The 21,239-nt window shown below is 32.5% G+C and overlaps 2 protein-coding genes across 5 annotated transcripts in view; one reads left to right on the top strand and one right to left on the bottom strand.

Annotated features, from left to right (window-relative positions):
* The window catches only part of LOC100182086 (1-phosphatidylinositol 4,5-bisphosphate phosphodiesterase beta-1), a gene marked incomplete in the record, with an annotated part of 27,043 nt that extends 20,657 nt beyond the window's left edge, over window positions 1-6,386 (bottom strand). Inside the window, 6 exon segments of the mRNA XM_026834174.1 lie at window positions 1,176-1,255; window positions 2,471-2,614; window positions 4,400-4,435; window positions 5,414-5,482; window positions 5,892-5,969; window positions 6,227-6,386. Of these exon segments, the coding sequence (XP_026689975.1) occupies window positions 1,176-1,255; window positions 2,471-2,614; window positions 4,400-4,435; window positions 5,414-5,482; window positions 5,892-5,969; window positions 6,227-6,337 (518 nt within the window).
* A 2,922-nt stretch (window positions 6,387-9,308) lies between these two features.
* On the top strand, window positions 9,309-19,670 carry LOC100176631 (receptor-type tyrosine-protein phosphatase epsilon-like). 4 transcript variants are annotated; one of them, XM_026834175.1, is made up of 30 exons: window positions 9,309-9,504; window positions 9,757-9,978; window positions 10,681-10,905; window positions 12,255-12,362; window positions 12,899-13,006; window positions 13,109-13,216; window positions 13,543-13,650; window positions 13,787-13,894; window positions 14,185-14,292; window positions 14,399-14,506; window positions 14,594-14,701; window positions 14,805-15,161; window positions 15,310-15,441; window positions 15,534-15,618; window positions 15,671-15,741; window positions 15,795-15,943; window positions 16,001-16,097; window positions 16,154-16,224; window positions 16,277-16,411; window positions 16,476-16,604; window positions 16,685-16,833; window positions 16,891-17,026; window positions 17,181-17,284; window positions 17,456-17,568; window positions 17,627-17,694; window positions 17,749-17,877; window positions 17,950-18,090; window positions 18,150-18,289; window positions 18,353-18,488; window positions 18,864-19,670. In XM_026834175.1, exons 1-30 carry the CDS (start codon window positions 9,432-9,434, stop codon window positions 18,939-18,941), a joined length of 3,804 nt encoding a protein of 1,267 aa, XP_026689976.1. In that variant the 5' UTR covers window positions 9,309-9,431; the 3' UTR covers window positions 18,942-19,670. The 4 variants fall into 4 exon arrangements, with proteins under 4 accessions (XP_026689976.1, XP_026689977.1, XP_026689979.1 ...); XM_026834176.1 differs by lacking the exon at window positions 15,310-15,441 and having other exon boundaries at window positions 9,310-9,504; XM_026834178.1 differs by lacking the exons at window positions 13,109-13,216; window positions 13,543-13,650 and having other exon boundaries at window positions 9,311-9,504.
* The last annotated feature ends 1,569 nt before the right edge of the window (window positions 19,671-21,239 follow it).

Here is a 21,239-nt window from a genome sequence, read left to right on the forward strand (position 1 = left end):
CATGGGGTCACACATCTTCGTACCAATTTACAGCTACCATTTGTGTTTAAAGAATACATGGGTACGTTACCGTTATTGTATGGTTAATATTATTCTGGTTAATAGTAAATGAGCAGGTTTTAAATTAAACGTAAAAATTTAGTGAAACATGACGATGCAAAATTTGTGCAAACCAACGTGGCTACGTGTTATTCTGTCTGAACTTATCTAACCCAGGAAAACATCTTCTGCACTTTTAAGCATATGGTATGCATATATGGTATATATATTACATATATATAGAAACTTTACACCTTACCTGTCCTGTCAACCAATCAACTTATAGTTTGCAATATAGAAGTATTTAATAATTCATTAAATGTCAAACCCCTGGTTTGTTTTGTCTAGTTTACGCAAAGAGAGTAATTAATATAAATAATTGTGTGTCAAAAAATGAAAAGTTTAATGCAAATAAGGAATGTAATTATTTTGCCGTTTTAAAAGAAAATGCTTTATGTGCCAGTATTGTCTGTTATACGATTCAAACAATGCTTGTGTTTCGGAAACCACAGTAATAGAGGTGGAAACATGAAAATTCAATCAGCGAAAAGCATTTTGATCATGTTTGTATATGCAATGTGCTAATGTTAGAGAATTCTAAGAATAGCAATATTCAATAACTACCAGCAGCAATGATTCATACACCTCTAAAACAGGCCAATGTAAACAAAAGCAGACGCTCGTTCATTGTGAATAGCAACTGCTCACAACGATCAACAAGTAAGAAAGAAAGATTTACATTTCAAACAATTCACACAAACCAATAATAGTAGGACAGTCAACTAAATACTTCATTTTAACATTTGTTTTTTTAATATAAATATATATTTTTTACACCTTTGGTTACATTAAGGTTTGTATGTAACTCAATATACACTTTAAAGCTAGTATCCCAAGAGGTGATTACAGATAGTCGATTTTAATTGGTTTTGTACAAGTACAATGATTGCTTAATGAAAAAACGTAATACAGTGACAGCACTTTGAAAGCTTTTAAATGCACATTTATTAAACACATTAAGGGGGTTAAAGATAATAAGTAGTTAATTATTGCCTGAATGCTTAGTTTAAATACAAGTATGAAAAGATAAGAAACCTTACACTACATGTGTAGTTAATATTAGTGGTGTTACTTACGCTTTCTCTATAGATGTTTGCACTGATATATGTCGTGTACATGGATGATAAGCAAGCTCCAAAAGAAAATCGGCCCATTCCTAAAACGACAAAAATAAATCTTGTTTTCATTGAAAATATTCAATAGGACATCGCAGTAAAATACATTTTTTTGTAGGCCATCACATTTAAAGACCCACTAACAGCTTGCATTATTTATTTCAGAAATATCTCAAAACTAGCAATACTGTAATCTAATGTAGGTTAGGTGGGTGGTTAGATTTTGGCTGCACCAGGTGACTCACTGCATACGGACGAAGGGGGGCTGAACAACCATATTACTTTGACATCATTTATTAAATCAAAAACAATCTTTTAAATGTAAAGAATACACAATGCTTCTCACTTGATTAGTAAACAATGGAAATGTAAAGAACAGAAGGGACAAACTGAATGTAACCATATTATTGAAATATTATATGCATACACCCCACTTTGAGTCTCAAGCAATAACAGTGTTTGAAAACATAATATAATAATTGTGTGTTCAACCACAGCCTCAGTTAGGCATTGTGGATTGCATAATAGATCAATTGAAAAATTGGACATGTATTTCCTACCACAAGCTGTTCAGAGTAGGAATGGTAACCGCTATTTTTAGATAAGCAATGCTTCATACGTGAACATTGAACAATATACTTTAGTATGAAAATTATATCAATTGCTTTCACATCTAAGAAACACAACATAGGTAAAACATGACAAAAATTGAGTTAACTTGAGTATTAACAATACACAAAAAAACACTGTGCAAACAACTATATTTTAATAAACATTACAAATAGCAACCTGACAGAAACCATGAGATTTGCATGACAGGGTTATGAGTTATTATGGATTTCATTGCCAAGACTTATTACATGCCAAATTATGTATGGCGGTAATGACATACAAACTACTATTAATCTTCTGTCAAAACTGTATGTTTGCTTACTTGTAAAGAATGTATGTTTGCTTACTTGTAAATGTTTTACGACTTTTAACCATAAAATAATTAAAAAAGTTTTTTAACCATAAATTAATTTAAAAAATATTGATTTACTGATATTGAATTACAAGTCAACAGATTTAAGAGATTGCTTCAAATTTCAATTATGTATTAATTTAAACATTACAGATGTATTTAGATCCACTGAACATGATAATATATGAAACAGTCAAGCCAGGAGATACACAAGCCTATTTAGGTATCTAAACACCACTGCAAACACGCCACCAATGTATACATAAATAGGAAAACAGGTGATATTACGAACCTTGACACATTGTTGGGGATCTAGTTCAACACAGATGAAGTTTAGAAAGGAAAGCTCAACCAGCTTGACACCGTACACGATCGTGAGACATTTCTCAACCACCGGAACTGATGAGTTGCATACCATCTTAATGAGTTGTGGATCCTAAGGTGAAAAGGAAATATACCAACATGTGTTAATGAAAATAAATATCATGCGTAATAGGCTGGGGTAGGATGGTACATGTTTAGATGTTTTCATTCTATTATACACCTTTGGGACTCTAAGAAGAGCATTGTTAATTATTAGTTGTAGAATTAAGTAATATGAGATATTATGTGCTAAACTAAAGGTATCCATCTTACCCCATAGGCCCATACTACCATATAATTTAAGCTTTTTCATGATCAAGGGTTAAACTAGATTGTTATAAAACTCGATAAATAATTTCTAACAAAAAAAAATAATATTTGGCTAGCTGTAAATACAAAAAAAATGAAAAAAAACTGTTTATAATTGCTTCTCTGTAAGAATATTCACTTTTAATTTTATGAAATATATTTAGGCCCACTATTTATATATTTATTGTTGCAGGTGCTTTCAAATTAAATAATGTTGGCCGGTAGTAATTTAAAGATTTAACCGTTAATCTTATACACTATAACGCTTTACTTTATACAAAATAATGCATTTGAAAAATTCAGTCTATTGTGAAAAATAAAAAATTCAAAATGTTTTCGGTACTATTGCAAGTTGCAACCCTCAATCATAAAATGCTTTTTAAATTATAAAGCCTAAGTTTTATTTACAAATAATGTAATGAAGCAGTTTAATGGTGCAAAACAACAACCAGGATAATGTGTAGCATGATATGTATATGAATGCATACCCACAGCCACCCTATCACCCATGCATGTATGATAAAAACAAACCATCTAAAGTTTTTGGGCAAAAGATATCCCAGCGGTTTGATAAAAGTGGTCACCGAATTTGCAAACGTAAACGCAACTACAAAAAAAGTGTGAGCAGTAACAGTAAACACCTCTTATAAATTTTACGTACATAAAAAATGCAAATATTGGAACTAAAGTATAGTTCTGAGAATATTTTATTATTTACTGCAAATAAAGCGAATTTCTTCAGGTGCTTCGTCATCCATGTTTAATTATAAACTCCTATGCTTGGCCAACAATGCATATGACTATGACTTATCATATTTTCAATAATTAATGTATTTCTGCCAAACACATCTGCGTTTCAGGTGATACGGGCTTATGAATTTTAGAGGATTAGTCATTTACAAAGACATTGTAGGATTATTGCATAAGAATAAGCATTGGCTTCTGCAAACCAAAATACATGGACTATATCATAAGCTTCATGATAATCAAACACAAACTAAGTAAAACATTTTTCGGTGGTAATGTTTCACATATTTTAAAAACTAAACATTTGCATAGGACTAGGAGTTTAAGTGGTAAATATGTGTCACAAAGTCCTTTTTATTTTGGCCTACCTTAGCCTACTACTATACAATACGTTTTAGTAAAAAATGTGTGATTTAAATTTAAAAAGACAAAACATATGCTAAAGATATGACTACAGATGGAAAATAATATCTAAAATTCAATATTTAAACTCTAATTACAGCCTACCAGTATTTATCAGTATCTAGTAAAAATAAAAGTGATTAGTTATGCTTTCAATCGCACAACAGATTGATAAAACATTGTAAAGCATTGTTAAACATGTTAACACATAAAGCACCGCATTTAACAAGGTATAAGATACATAAATAAATGAACATCATCGTGGCCATGTGCGCACAATAATATTATTAGTCATGCAAAAATAAAAGATGCCAATCATCACAAAGCAATGTAAATCATTGAATGCTCCATAAACATAGCAGCAATGATGTATGAGCACAACACAATCACAATTTCTCACCCCACTATTTTGAGCCGATCTTTCAAGCTTTTCTTGCTGGAGTTTAGAAAATTGAAAATAAATAGAATTTAAAACCAACCACACTAATTGTGGTACAGGTTGCATCAAAACAAATTATTTGGATCAAGGAGTGTTGTTATATATATTATAGATCTAATATTTTCAACACGCTGCATCTTGCATGTGTTTACAAATGTTATGATTCATTGTGGAAAAACCCAATCAATTTATAATTGTCATTTTGATTATTAAAATAGTAATTAAAAACATATAATATAATATTATATAACATAACAAGTAGTCTATACATATACATAAATTACACAACTAACAGAAATCAAATATATAAAAGTATTTTTCAACTGTTTGATTATTGACAGAAACAAAAAATTGTTTAGATTAGACTAAAACAAAATGCTGTAACATTCACGGATCACTGATCACTGTTAATTATTTTCATCTTCATTAAAAGTCATGCTAAACCAAGCATATAATTTGATTCAAACACAAGTTTGTTATATAAGCCTGTCTGTGGAAGCTTAAACATAAATTGGAGATAAAAGTTTTGAAAAAACTTTTGCATATTATTTATATTATATGAAGAACCTGACAACAGTAGTCCGTAACACACTGTGATATTGCATAAATCTATTAATATACATACGAGGTAAATTGGTGTACTTTATGCTGCTGGTTTTCTGAGCAAAAACAAAGGAAGAGTTCTATGTAAAAGCATCGTCAGTTCCTGATGTCTACTTAGCTATATTATGAGTCACACAGTATTAACTTAGACTGATTGTTAATGGGGCTCATTATCTTGCATTATATGCCTATAATTTTAAATATTACCATGTTAAAATGCCAAGAACATTATATTCTCAGGGTTATTTTAATATCTCTTATGTTCCACATTTTACTGTCAAAATATCGAATCGTGCATGGAGAATAAAAAGCTTATGATTTTTGTACACATTTGCTGCACTATAAAAATACAAAGTAGAAATTTAAATTCACCTTTGGTTCCTTTGCATACTTCCCAACCCTAGTATCCCTTATGCTTGAAATTTCTAAACATTCGGTATCCTGAAATAAACCAAGTTTGTTTATAAAAAAATTAAATATAAGATTATAAAAAATTAGCTATATTATAAGACATAGGATAGGTATATACTTGATTTACCACATGCATTTTAAATGCAACGACAATCCAAAAGCTATTTCAACTTTATTTTTACTAAACAATGTGTGAAAATTTTAAGACAAAACAAAAGTTTTAACCAAAAATATGATCAAAAATGCTGTGTGCAAAAACTAAATTATACGATCTGGTGTAAAGTAAATGAGCTTACTGCAACAAATGAATAGCACTCAGGCACACTTTAACGTAATACACCTATAACCATATTTAGTATATAAAATACTATAAATTCAGTGATTTTCTTAATTTTTTTATTTTTGGTGTGTAAAATTAAAAGTGGGCAAAAAGACTTACCCTTCCAGGTTCTTGCCAGTATATGATGTGACCTTTCGGATCAATTTTTAACGTAACCTGCACAGCAATGATGGAATCCTGCAACAGAATAGATTTCACTATTGAGGCAACAGTAAGAAAAGTAAATAATAAATATAAGTTAGAATAGCCTATATATATATATTTCTTAAGGTGGTCAAGTTAATGACCAAAAAAATGTTTCTACAAATTTGCAAAATTGTGCAACTTTTTGCAGAAAACTTAAAGTTGCACATGGGATAAATGGCTTAAAATACCAAATGCAAGTTTAATAATACTGATACAAAAACACAAAATACTGCAGTTGGTAAACTTACATCATTGTCTGACTTGGGCCATTTAATAAATTTGCTTCCATTGATTAATCTTTCTGGAATACTTGGCTTTTCGACAATAACTCTGTGTACAGCAGATTCAGCTCCAGCCATGTTTATTTACAACATTATCTATCCTTTATGGTAAAACATATTGTAAAATAATATGTAAGCTTCAATTAAACGCAGGCAGGGGATAAAAAACAAAAGAATTATGTTAAACTGAGGCAGTTAAATAAAATATACAACTACAGCTTTCAGACGGGCTTCTGAACCTCAATACCTCAATACCTGAAGTAAAATAAGTAAACAGACTTACTGTGAGCGTATTTGCACAACATTTGACTTGCCTTGTTCTCGCCTTCTGTTTACAAAACGATTCTACTCTTTGGTGCACCCTTACGGATAAAAAATGCAAATATGTTTTTAGAAAAAGAGAGCAAATGATTATCTGCAAAGAATACTATAGTGCACGATTGGCGAAAAAGAAATAATCGTTTTGGACAAATCGGGTGCAACCAATAGAAGGTAAAACAAAATATTAACAATGGTAAAATCATTTCAATTAAACTACATTAAAATTCTAAACAGAAGAAAACTGGCGTAAAGACACAACCCTACAATAAGGAAGTCAGCCTTAAAGTAGATTGATCCAAAGATTAAAGCATGTTAAAAAAATCCTACCCAAGTTTACAAAAAAACTGTTTAAAAGGTGCACTTATGTAAAATTTAAAACATTGCATTGCATTAGTATGCACATATTCGTTTCGTCACATAATCGTACACAGCAAAATGTGTTGCCTTGCCGTAAATAGTTCAGCACCATTACTAATAAAGCAACTTATTTACCACGGTGTGTCTGAAAAACGGCAGCGGTTGTTAAAACACGTGTTCTGTTTTATATAGTAGGGTGGGGAAAGATGGAACACCTTTACATTCTATTATCTCGTCCCATTTTGTGGAGGGTAAAGAACTTTTTAAAACCGTATCTCCACGACTCCCATAGTAAAAAAAGAAATTTTTAACACCGTATCCTAACGGCTCTCATGTAGCGTTGTTAATTGTTTGAACACGATTAGGATATTTTTATACTATGTACTAAAGATGTCCCATCTTCTCCCATCCTATACTATACACCTCGTGCCTGTTTAACTTTTCATTTATTCATTTAACTTGTAACTCTGTGGGTAATTTTTTCATTTCTTTATCATGGCGCCGGTTTGAAAGCTGAGTTGATGGTAATTATAGAGCGTACAACATACGCGGGACTCACAACATATATGCCATTGTTTTATTTGAGTAAAGCCAAGACGATAAGCCATTTTTACCTGTTGTACAGTGGTCGCGCTTTATTCGATTGGTTAAGGAAAATTAAATCATAAGAAGTCTATATCTATTTTATTTAAATTCACAAAGAAAAAGCATTCATTGTAACAAATCCGAAACAATTAAATTTTCTTTTATAGTTTGAAAACTATACAAACGGTCAAAGTACAAAGTCGCACAGTTGTAAGAGCGAATGTTTTAGTATGCCTGGAATTCCCATTTTTTTATAGCATGGTGGGAGAAGACTCGGCGTAAGACGTGCCTCTTAAAAATCTTCTTTTTCCGGTACCCATTCATCGATGTTACAATATTGAAAAACTGTTTTGGATAAAGTGAATGAATAAATGAATGTAACTTACTTTATCGTGCCAGCTTACGAGCTACCATGTATGTTACTTTGTGGGTAATTATTTTTTTGGAATTTATTTTTTATTTTTTTATATATTGCTGTTAATTTGGACAAACCATTAGTGGCCACTGGGTTGGAGCAATTACCGTTAAGTGTCTTGCCCAAGGACACATACGCCCAAAATGGTAGCAGCGACGAGCCTTGAACTCATTAACTCTGCGCTACAGGCAGGCCCGCTAACCACTACGCCACGGCAGAGGTGTGCTTTTATTGCGTCCTTAGCTTTAATGGGGTCCGTAAAAAAGAAAATTAAAAAGTCTCGTTTGACAAAGTATCCCATCTTCTTCCGCCCTACTGGATTTGTTTCAACCTATTGCACATGCGCAGTAGCGTTACGACGCATGCGCAAAAGGGCCCGGTACAAATTCAACGGTCGGATCAAATACTCTTGGCCACGTTGCCCGACATCGGAAAATGTCAAAGGAGCAAGGGGACACTACTATTGACACTGCTATCGTAACTGAAGGAACATGAGTGACAAATCCTTCTAACAGATATAGTTTGTAAAATTTATTAATAAGTACAAGTTTTATTTTGTATATATATCACCAGTGTTCGTAATATGTTTTTTTTTGTTTAATTCTGTTACCAGATAGTGTACCTCAATTGTATAGTAGGTAGAGGTATGTGCTTTCTTGCAATAGCGTAACACGAATCTGTGTACAGAAGATATTTAGAATCTACGAGTCTATATATAGATGCGTTGCGCTTACCAACAACACGGTTCGCGTTTTCGTCCACTTTTAATTAGTAACATTATGGTGTTCTTTTAATATTTTTTGGTAATGTGTTCCTAATCAATAAGGTTCCAACTAACCAATCTTTTTTTCGCTATATAGTAGGTCGGGGGGAGATGGGACACCTTATCATTCTATTTTCTCGTCATATTTAATAGTAAACGAAGAACATACACAGAATTCTAAAAGCGTATTTTAATGACTAACATAGACCGTTGTTAATTGTTTAAAACAAGATCAGGATATTTGGATATCATGCGCTAAAGGTGTCCCATCTTCCCCCACCCTACTATATGTAATTTATTAGATATAGTCATATACGTTGTAATTTTGTGGGAGGTTTTTATTGTGAGAGGTTTTTTTGTGAGAGGTGTATTTTTTTAGTGAGCAATACTTTATATTCGCGAAGATCTACTTGCAAAATAATGTCCGCCTACACTTTACCATGTAAATGCCTGTACACAAAGTTTCTTTCACGTAAATGGTAATCTTCTTCCTTGTTGGTGTTATCATTCTGCTAGTGGTATTTCCGCAACATTATGTATTGTTCTTGCAAGAAGGAGAAGTACTTGGTTAGCGCAGGCATATAAGATAAGATTCTGGGTAAGAGTATAAAGACAAGGGTAGGGGGAAGAAGGGACACAGTATCATTAATTTTATTTATACCCAAAAGCGAAACGGTCCGACAATAAATAACATCGTGGTATTACTCATTCGATAATTCATTATACTAGAAATGGACTATCGACGTCTTATTAGAGGTTTTGCTTTAATTTTTAGTCTTTTAAATCAACTGGACCTAATTCAAGGTAAGAAAGGAAATAATTTTAATATATAGTAGGGCGGGAGAAGATGGGACACCCTTTCATTCTATTTTTCGTCCCATTTGCGGGTAGTAAACAAAAACATTCAAAGATTTATAAAGCCGTATCCTCACGACTGCCATAGACCATTGTTAATTGTAATACGATTAGGATATGTGGATATAATGTGCTAAATGTGTCCCATCTTACCCCACAGAACCATACTTGTTTATTTTAATATGACGTTATTTCTTACAGCGCAAGCAAACATTTATAACAGATATGAAATAACCCTTTTTGCAACGAGGAAAACTTTCGCTGATGCTCGGACAGACTGCCAGAGAAGAAATGGCGACTTGGTAATTATTGGAGATGCCCAAACCCAAGCATTCATCGCACCTTTATTGGATTCAAGCATTCCTGTTTGGGGAGGAAGTGAATGGTACGTTGGTTACTGGATGGGTGGTCAACGTCTATCAAGTAAGCGACAACTTTTCAAAGCGTTTTGTCCACCTTTGTTCTTATAATATACAGCGTCCTGGCGCAGTGGTTAGCGCGCTTGCCTATATGCACAAAAATGTGACATCCAGTCCCGAGGCTTGATGATGCCGTCAGTAAGGGCGTGTGTCATTGAGCCTAATGCCCATAGCTCTGTGTTACAGACCGGTGGGCAAACCATTGTGCCACGCAGAACCGGACAACTTATTTGCGTTACAGCTCGTAAGCTGGCACGGGGAAATAAAAAAACACAAATGTTATAACTTCTGACTTGCCATGCGAGGATATAACAAATGAAATTCATTCATTCCCACATAATAATTTGGTTTAATTAACTATAACTATAGTCTTCGTTATTCTATTCACAGAGATAAATAAATTGATTAGATAAATTTGCCTGTGTTTATATAGGAAACTATGTATAAACATGTGGGTTGTTCGTTCCAAAAGAACGAACAATAACAGTGATGCTTTGTTTAACTTTATATCAACTTTTAAACGCTGTCTGAATCATCCAAAATAACTATGTTTGTTTCCGCCTGTTTTTAATCTCGCCACGTATTTTTTTAACATTGTTGCGCAATTTTGATTTTGTCATATAAACTTAAAGTAACACTGTGTAACATTGATAGGGATCGTCGCAGAGTATCTGAAAATCTGCATTTAATAAATATACATAAACAGGAGAAAGTGTTTGGAAGTGGTTGAACGGAAGCACATTACCGTTACCCAGCTCTACTAGTGGTTTATACAAAAACTGGTTTGGTGTTGAACCTAATGTACGTGCGAGCGAACATGCATGTGTAGCAATGACACCTTACACTAATACGGGTGGTTACGGAAATACTAAAGGAGGTTGGGTGGATGACGTTTGTACAAATACGAAGTACTATGTGTGTCAGAGATCAGGTATGTGTAACTTCATCTATGATGTACATGGAGGTTTTGGGCTGTACCACGAATTAGTACTATATATACCTTTATTAATTCCGGACTCAAGGATATATATATTAAAACACAAGAGAAGTTATTTAACGATTCGACAACAGGTGCAATTTTAGCGATTCTAAAACAGATTGTATCTTGTTATTATACTAGTACATCATATTAGAATTAACCCTGAGGTATATAAATTATTGAATTAAAAGCAAATCTTTTACGGTTTGGCAATAAAATCTACAAAACTAAAAAGTGAGGTAAGGTAAGACAAAATCAAACTCTGCGAAATATATCAGTCTATTTAGACTAACAAATAAATGATTAAATGAGTAAATGAATGAATGATCTTCGCGTGGCCGGAAAACGACAGTCGTTATAACACGGGTGTTCATACATACACCTCGGGTCAGCTTAAGAGTTACCATGTTTGTTACTTTGTGGGTAATTATGTTTGGTTGTTGTGATTTTTTTGATTTTTTAAGCGTGGCTTAACATTTTGCCAACCCATTAGAGACGGGACACCTTTAGCAGAAAATATCCAAATATCCTGATCGTGTTTTAAACAATTATCAACGGTCTATGGGAGTCGTAAAGATACAGTTTTATAATTCTTTGAATGTTCTTTGTTTACTACCAAATGGGACCAAAAAATAGAAGAAAAAAGGTGTCCCATCTTCTGCCACCTTACTACAGTGGGGTGGGGAAAAATGGAACACCTTTAGCACATAATATCCAAATATCCTGATCGTCTTTTAAACAATTAACAACGATCTAGGGGAGTCGTGAGGATACGCTTTTATAATTCTTTGCATTTTCTTTGTTTACTACCAAATTGGGCGAGAAAATAAAATGAAAAGGTGTCCCATCTTCCCCCAACCTACTATATATAACTTATTGATCGGTCAAACTGGGCATCTAGGTAATGTGCTTTTTTTAAATTTAGAACAGTGTTATATTCGTTAAAAACCGAGTGTCTAAAACAATAACCCCATTTTATAATGACTGTTGTTACTGGTTGTGTACCATCTCTTAAGTAACCACAGAAATATAAAATAATGCCCTGAGTTGTTTTTAACGACCAGAAAAAGGTTTTGTAATAGGGGAAGTACCAGTTTTATATTACCCCCTCTAGTACGAGGATATTAATTAAAAAAACAGCTTTTATATAAAATAATTAACACAACAATTGTTTACAATAATAAACTAAGGACCACAGTGTCTCTGATCAACTCAAAAACGGATTTGGTAAAAAGTAGGGTTGTTTAATTTTCAATATATTCATAAAGCTTATTTTTTATACACATATTATTTAAACTTAGATTTTTGTTCTCCATCACCCTGTCAAAATGGTGGAACATGCAGCAGAGGAACAACAACATATTCTTGTTCATGTGCGTCTGGATACAGTGGAACAAACTGTGTGACAGGTAATCATCAGTTCTTTTTATAAGTATTTTAGTTTTTTTTAACCTGATTTTTAAGGGAAAATGGCATTTGAGTATTTAATATTCGTAAAATTGTTATTGAATGAATAAACTGAACTTATTAATCTTCACATGCCAGGGCAATATGAGAGTAGTCATTTTAATAGAGGTGTCTGTTTCATATACCTCATGGCCGCTTTTTGTTAATAACATCTTACGAGTTACAAGTTTATTTCTTTCTGATCTTCCTCAAATTTATATTGTGTAGTTTTAACAAAATTAAAAAAAAACGTGAAGACAAGTTTAGCAACAAAATTGAACAGTTTGGGCAGTTTAAGGATTCATTGTTCAATTTTAATATGATTTGTAATGTTGAAGTTGGTTGCGGTTTATATTAACCTGCTTTTTGTAGCTGTTTTTGGTTTATTGTGCTCTTTTGTTATAAAAGGGCAATTTCAAGTTAATTTAATCCAAAATAATTTGGAAAATAGTTATTAAAAAAATAGTAACGATAGGTGTAATATTAGATTTTTATGTAGATTTATGTGCTGCTGGAACTTGTCAAAATGGTGGAACATGCAACAGATTAGCAAACGACTTTTCTTGCTCATGTATGCCTGGATACAGTGGAACAAACTGTCAGATTGGTAAGACTTTTTTAATACTTTTTAGCAAATTAAAATATGTAGCATATTTGTAACATAGTAAGTTAGTTTCACGGTTGTTTTAACATATGATGGTTTATTTAGATTGGTGCATCCCATCACCTTGTCAAAATGGTGGAATATGCAACAGAATTACAAATAGTTACACTTGCACATGTATGCCTGGATTTAGTGGAAGAAACTGTCAGATTGGTAAGATAAGATAGTTTCTGTTATTGTTTTGTGTCTACTGTATGTGGGTGAGATTCTACAACGAAACATATGTCAGGGTACCTGGAATTAAAGCCAATTTTGACAATTGTTTTACTTGGTTTAATGTTATCAGTTGTAGATAGCTGCTCAACAAATAGTGATAAATGTCACAATGTATGCTTGTAATACACTTTCACAACTGTTGTTAGGAAGGATATTTTATGTAGATAGATGAGCAAGTTCAAGTCAATTTATTCCAAAATAATTTGGAAAATAGTTATTAAAAAAATAGTAACGATAGGTGTAATATTAGATTTTTTATGTAGATTTATGTGCTACTGGAACTTGTCAAAATGGTGGAACATGCAACAGATTAGCAAACGACTTTTCTTGCTCATGTATGCCTGGATACAGTGGAAGAAACTGTCAGATTGGTAAGATCAGATAGATTCTGTTATTGCTTTGTGTCTACTGTATGTGGGTGGGAATATACAACGAGACATGTAATGGGATCTGGAAATAAAGCTCTTTATGACATGATATAAATTAACTTATTGGTATTAATTACAGATATATGCTCAACTGATCCATGTGCTAACAATGGGAATTGTAGTCGAATTGTGGGTGGATATAAATGTCATTGTCAACCAGGTTACATTGGAAGAAGATGTCTTCAAGGTAAAGTTACTAAAGCTTTATTTAAACATGAACCAATGATTTGTAAGTTTGCTTAAACAAATGTTTTATCACAATTATGGACTAAGAAGATAAAAATCAAACTAGGGTTATTTCTCTGATTTGACCTTGGAATAATAAAGTAATTAATTGTAACAACATATATGTTTACGACTAAATGCTAGACTCCAATAAATAATTACTAATTTGTTTACATTTAAAATATAAGTGCTTTTAACACATAGTATTATCACTATTGTGGTTTCTTTATGTAAAATAAGAATTCCATTTAGATTTATGTGTTGCTGGAACTTGTCAAAATGGGGGAACATGCAACAGAATACCAAAGAATTTCACTTGCTCATGTATGCCTGGATACAGTGGCACAAACTGTCAGATTGGTAATATTTTTGGTTTCTGTAAAAGTTTTTTTTGTTAAATGATAATTGTTACAGTGTATATACTATATAGTTTCACAGTTACTATAATGTAAGATATTTTATTAAGATTTGTGCATCCCATCACCTTGTCAAAATGGTGGAACATGCAACAGAATTACAAATAGTTACACTTGCTCATGTATGCCTGGATTTAGTGGAAGAAACTGTGAAACAGGTATGATAATAAATTGTTTATTTTTATCCAATTTTTGAAACTGTGGTTTAATATTTCTGATTTGATCAACATAATATTGTAACTAAGATTTGTGCATCCCACAACCTTGTCAAAATAAAGGGACTTGCAACAGAGAACCACGGAATTATTCGTGCTCATGCTTGCCTGGATTTAATGGACGAAACTGTACAACAGGTAATAAGACTTTATAAAAATTTAAAATAAAATTTGTAATTTATATTTGACAAAAGTAACCATAGTTTTTTTATATTTTGTAAAAAATTGTTTCATTTATTAGAGAGTTTTTATGATGGTGGCAATGGATGTTCAATACATATTAATATTCTTCCATCACAAGTGAAATCATATGAAGAAGCCAGTATAAAATGCAAATCGCTAAAAGCGGAGTTGGCCATTCTTAAAGTAAATGAATCGCTTCCTATTACAAAACATTATCAACAATTTTGGACAAATTCTACATCTATTTGGTTGGGAGGGAAACTCACAAACGCTTCTTGGAACTGGGCAGATGGAAGTCAAATAGCAGGTTATAATACCTCAGCAATGAATGGTGTTTGTTTATCAACAAATATAAATAGAAGTTGGTTTTCTGAGAACTGCACCAAACAACTTGGCTTTGCGTGTGAAAAACGTGGTAAGAGTGTAGATATAAAAGTAATTTTCCTAACTTAAGCATTTATGTTGTATTTGCAAGACCTACGCCTGTGCCTTCTTGTCAAATTTGTTAAGTTATTTTAAACTTTTAAACACTTATGTTGTTTTTAATATCACCACTTCTTCAGGTGATGGAGTAGGTTTATGCACATCATCTAAGTGTAAAAATGGTGGATTGTGTTTTGAAAGTGGCTGCCATTTCCATTGCACTTGTCCATCTGGACATAGTGGTTCACTTTGTGTAATAAGTAATTCAACAGGTGATTACATATTTATTGCCTTTTGGTGTTGAATATTATTTACCAGTGCTTGTGCTTACTAAATCATAATCTTGCATTTTACTGACATATAGGATTAAATCCTCTTACTTACATCATACCAGTCATAGTCGTTGCCATTCTTCTCGTTGTTGCTACTGGAGTTTTCATAAAACGAAGGTAAGTTTAAAAGTAAAAAACAGGTACAGTATTCTTATATTGTTTACTGTAGATCAGGCAAAGTTCGAACACAAGCTACAGTTAAATATGTGGCGGAACCACAAAATAACCAACCACCCCAAGGTACTACTCATTTATAAGGACAAGACCCATGTATTATTGTATTTATTTCACAGCAATATATGAAAACAATGATGCATTATATGAGACAGTTTCTGATCACCCTTCCAATAATGGTTCAATTATTTTGGAAAAATTGCCCTCAATGCTAAAGGATTTGTTTGATGACAACAGTGTTATGTCCCTGAAAGAACAATTTCAAAAAGTAAAATTATTTACAAATAAGCCAAACCATTACCTAAAAACTATACCCTGCATACAGCTTTTAGAGAGTTACACACGTCTACAAGGACTCAAAACAACAACTGCATCAATGCCGGAAAATGAAACCAAAAATCGTTTTAAGAACATACTTCCTTGTGAGTAAAATTTTCTTCATACATTACATCACAATTAAGGTATTTAAACGTTTCAGATGAACATACCAGAGTTGTGCTTACTAAAGATGAAGATGGCGGTGATTATATTAATGCTAATTATATTGATGTAAGTGCATTTACTTCAGCCTGGAATTCCATGTAATGATATATTTTGTTAGTGTTTTAATGTACCTGGGAAATACATTGCTACACAAGGACCTCTGCCTAAGACAGAGAAGGATTTTTGGCGAATGATTTGGGAAACAGAATCACAAGTTATTGTGATGTTAACCAACCCATTTGAAAAAGGAAAGGTTTGACTTTTATAGAATTATCTTCAATATTTTGCTTTTTCACTACATTTGCATTTTCTTTTAGAAAAAATGCCAAAAGTATTGGCCTGATTATAACCAGCAGAAAAAATATCAATCTTTTAACATAACCTGTGTACATGAGGAAGTACTGGGTTGCTACACCAGAAGAAGTTTAATAATAGCTTATAACAATGTAAGTTTAGTTTGCTGTAATTCTATCATTGTTTCTCTGCTGTGGTAGACTAAACAAGTTAGTTTCATTATTCTTATTAGAATACACGAAATATTACGCAATTCCACTACACCACTTGGCCCGATCACAGTGTGCCTCTTACCACTTCAGGATTGCATAGATTCAAGAAGGCTGTTTTGGAACAGCAGCAAGTAACCAAACAGAACAAGCCAATTGTTGTACATTGCAGGTGACAGCAATTTTTTTAATTTGTAATCTGCCAACTTAAATGAGTTCGTGTTAATAGTGATGGAGCTGGACGTACAGGAACCTTCATCGCTTTTGATAGTTTGACAATGGAGATGCAGGAAAAAACTTGCATCAATGTATTTGAAACTGTAATAAACTTAAGAAAGCACAGGATGGATATGGTTCAAAATGTGGTAAAACACTTTGTGGAATATGTCGTATTTCTTGAGTTTTCAGCCTTTAAAAACTACTCTTATAATTTTGCTTAACAATAATTTTCTCATAATTTTGCTCAAGAATAATTTCCTCAACAATAAAAACACAATACATAATTTTTGAATGTTACAGAAACAGTACATGCTGTTACACAAACTGGCAGCAGAAGTTTATATACTTAAGCAAACTGATACTCCGCTTATGGATTTAGACAGAAAGATTCGAGATTTGGAAAGGTATTTGCAAAATTAAGCATCAGCTTCCCATTACTAATGACCATTGTATTAAATGTTGCTTTATAGTTCGGAAAGAACAATTTAAAAACATTTCCAGGCAATGATGCAATACACTAAGACTACTTTAACTGTCCTAATAAACTGACAAAGCAAATTTTATTACGTTGACAGTGGGAAAGAGTCTGGTTTCACTGTTGAAATGAAAAAGCTTGCATCACTTCAATTTGAAGATCACCCATGTACATGCGCAATAGACAGTGGTGACCGTGATGTTGTTGTACCTTGTAAGTTAAATATTTCTTGTCTTTTCTACATTTTACGCATTCACATGTTATTATGCAGATGACCACTCCAAGATAAACGCAGGAGCAATACCTTCAGCAATGTATTACAATGCTTCATATGTTGAGGTTGTATTTCTAAACTATTGTGTTGTGCGTAAACTTAAATATTTTTATATATAGACCTATGGTTGTGCGGATTCTATTCTAATTGCTGCCAAAGGACCAACAAACAGAACAGCCATAAATTTCTGGGGAGCAGTTTTATCAAACAAAGTTCATACTATTGTTTCATTGAGGTCTATGGATGAGGTTAGTGTTATACAATTTATTTTCATTGTATGCAAACTGTATTGTATAATACACATTCACATGAACATGCAGGAGTTGAAACACCCTTGTTTTCCAACTGTGAAAAAGCCCAGCATTCAGTTTGGTGAAATCACATTGTCTTTAGTTGAATCCAAAGGCCCTAGCTGTGACTTGAAAGAACAAACAATGAAAATCCATTATGGCACAAACGAGGTATATACATATTTAGCATGTTATGAGTTTTAAAAATACAGTTCATGGCTGTTTTACAGAGCTTTGAGATTGGATTTTATCACTTTTGTGGTTGGATGCCAGATACAGTTCCTGACTCAGGAAATGAGGTAATACACCTTATCAAGAAAGCACAAGATTCACAAAAACAAAGAAATGGCAACATTTTAGTATATTGCAAGTATGGTTAAAAACTTTGTATTCAGAAACATGCACCAAATACTTTGACTCCAATATTTTATAGTGACGGTGTTGGGCGCACAGGAGCATTCTTATGCCTACTAAATCTGACAGAAAGGGCAAAGCTGGAGGGAAAGGTTGATGTTCTAAAAGAAGTAAAAGATATGAGAGATATGAGGAAAGGGATGGTTAATACAGAGGTATCGTTACCTATTGTTTTCAGCTGATAACTGTCATTTAATATTGGTCCATTTTTTTACTTTGGCAAGGCCGTGGTTATGTCGGTTCGATGCTTAAGCAAGAGACCTAACGAACCCAGTGGTCGCTTGAATTTTATGTTAAGTCACACTGTGTTTGTAATTGCCTTTGCGGCATTGCTTGGTTTTTATTTATAACATTTCTGTGTTTTGCGTGGTGCCGTTAATTGTTTGTACATTTTATAGTTTAAGAAATAAATCAGTTGCTTAAGTGGTCATACATTTCTCAAACAAATTAAATACTACAATGGCCAAAAATAAACCGGTTTGTAAGTGTGTATGTATCCTAATAACTATTTTAGACTTTTGTTTTTCCAGCTGCTATACAGATATGTGTATTACTGCATGGGAGAATTTGCTGCAACATTTGATGTCTACTCAAACTTCAAGGGTTGATAACAGTTTGTTATAGAGTGAAACCAGTACTTCGAGTATAACTGTGTTGTTTATTCAACCGTTCTTTAATATTAATGTATATATTTCTTTAAGATTGTGTTTCTCACTGTGGGTGGCTGTTTTTTTTAGATCTACCAGTTATTTAGTTTTGGATAAGAATAAGAAAAGCTTAGAATATATTGATTTAAGTTAGTTTTATGAATAAATGAATGAAAGATATTAAATTATTCTTGAAACACTGATCTTATATTTCATACATCCTTTCTGAAATGTGTAGTTATGTAATTTTAGATCCAATTTTTTAGGATATTTTTATTTTTGATGTATAGCTAACAATTTTTCCGTTAAGTGATTTTAACAAAGACACATAGGCAAGATTGATGACAGGTTTGAATTTTGAACCTGTAACTTTCGGTGAGCAAGCTCAGTAACCATTGTGCCACAGTTTATAAGTTTTGATGTTTATTTTTTATTCCTTGTTGTTTTAATGTGTATTGTCGCTCAGGTATGTTATTTAGAAATGTTTTTTACAATCAGTTGTTTATAAATATGTATAATATTTGCCCATCCAGTGTTATGACAATTGATAGCTGTTTAGTGAGTGTTACAATCATTTTCTAATCATATTGTCTTTTGATTTGTTCAATTTTTTAATTTTCGATTTTGTAGATGATTCTTCTTTTGCTATATACTGTAGTTATTATTTAAAATAAACACCTACGTGGTCTGTATTTGTGTTGTAAAATAATCGTGGAAAAAATCTACAGCAGTAAATATAAATATAGTAGGAAGGGGCAAGGTGGATAATTTGTGTACACCTTAGTTCATAAATGATCTTTTAAGTTTTTGTTCCTCCCATTTAAAACACAAAATGTGCACCTAAGGCAATTATTGTCCTTTAGTATTAAAATTTTTGTTAAACAAACACAATCTTCTTTCAATGGGTAAAAAATCATAATAAATCCAAAGAAGTTTTAATTCACAATTGTAGTTCAATAAAATTGGCTAAAAAATTTCAGACATAAAATCTATATGAACCTCTGAGGCATATGGGTCAATATGGCTAAAACTACAGTTGCAATTACCATAATAACATTCTTTGAAAATGTATGTAAGTGTGTGATTGTTGCACTACATAGGAATTCTGGGAGCCAGTTGATATAGTCAAAACTTCTAATAGATCTTTGTACAAACATTTTTTTAGTATTCCAGATGCATCACCCCTCTAGTTGTGTATTACTTCATTTTAAATTGGTCTTGTATAGATGTAAATTTCAAAACTAATCATCTTATATTTAAACTTGCTTATAATTCCCCCAAACAAAATGTGTAATAAAAAACTCCTTAAAAAGAATTTTTTTTTTTAGAAAAAAAAAAATTAAAAAGAAATAAAAAGTATACTGTTTTATAGTATCAAATAGTACAATATGGTGTGACTTTTATCATCTATTAGTATGTAATATAAGATGAACGTATATGAACAATACAAATAGTTTTTGGGTAAGAACTGTTGTCATAACAAACTTATACTTTTTTATTTAATTTTATCGACCAACCACAAGTAGTACATACATGCACTGTTCTAGATTTGTTTCACAATTGATTCGAATGAGTAAATGAATGAATGTAACTTACTTTATCCTCGCGTTACCAGAAAACGACAGTCGTTATCACATGGGTTTATCACCTCGTGCCAGCTTACGAGTTACCATGTAGGGGAGACCGGGGATACTTCGGACGCGGGGATACTTCGGACCATGTACATGACGTCACAATAGAGCATTGTGATATCATTATTAACAAATCTTATTGTTTCCATTACAAAGCAGCATAATGTTTGGGGGCATGTACAGTTCAACCGATTAGTTAAAATAAAAAAAGTTAGTTTAACAGAAATATCTACTTTTTAAGTTTTTGGTTGTAAGGGTATAGTTTGGTTACTGATAGCCGAAATTAATTCTTTTGCGGTGGAAGTCGTAGTTTAGAAGCAACACTTCAATAAGCAAACGTAGATTTTGAGCAGGAGGTAAACAGGCGGCTATGTTTTTGCTTTTTTTATGTCACCATGTGTCTGGGGATACGTCGGACAACATGCCCGGGTTGGTAAGGTGTATTATGTTGTATGCTCATTGCTCACAATAGTTTTAGATCATAAAAAATAGTAAGAACGTTTAAAAGAAAGACGACACCAGGAGAGTATCAAGCGACTGAATGGAAAAAAGCTATTTTCCAGTTATTGAAGATGATACTCGTACAGANCAGGGGACTATTAAGGATTAAGATTTCTCATCAACCTTT

Source organism: Ciona intestinalis, chromosome 4 (genome assembly GCF_000224145.3).
Source record: "Ciona intestinalis chromosome 4, KH, whole genome shotgun sequence".
NCBI classification, from domain to species: domain Eukaryota; kingdom Metazoa; phylum Chordata; class Ascidiacea; order Phlebobranchia; family Cionidae; genus Ciona; species Ciona intestinalis.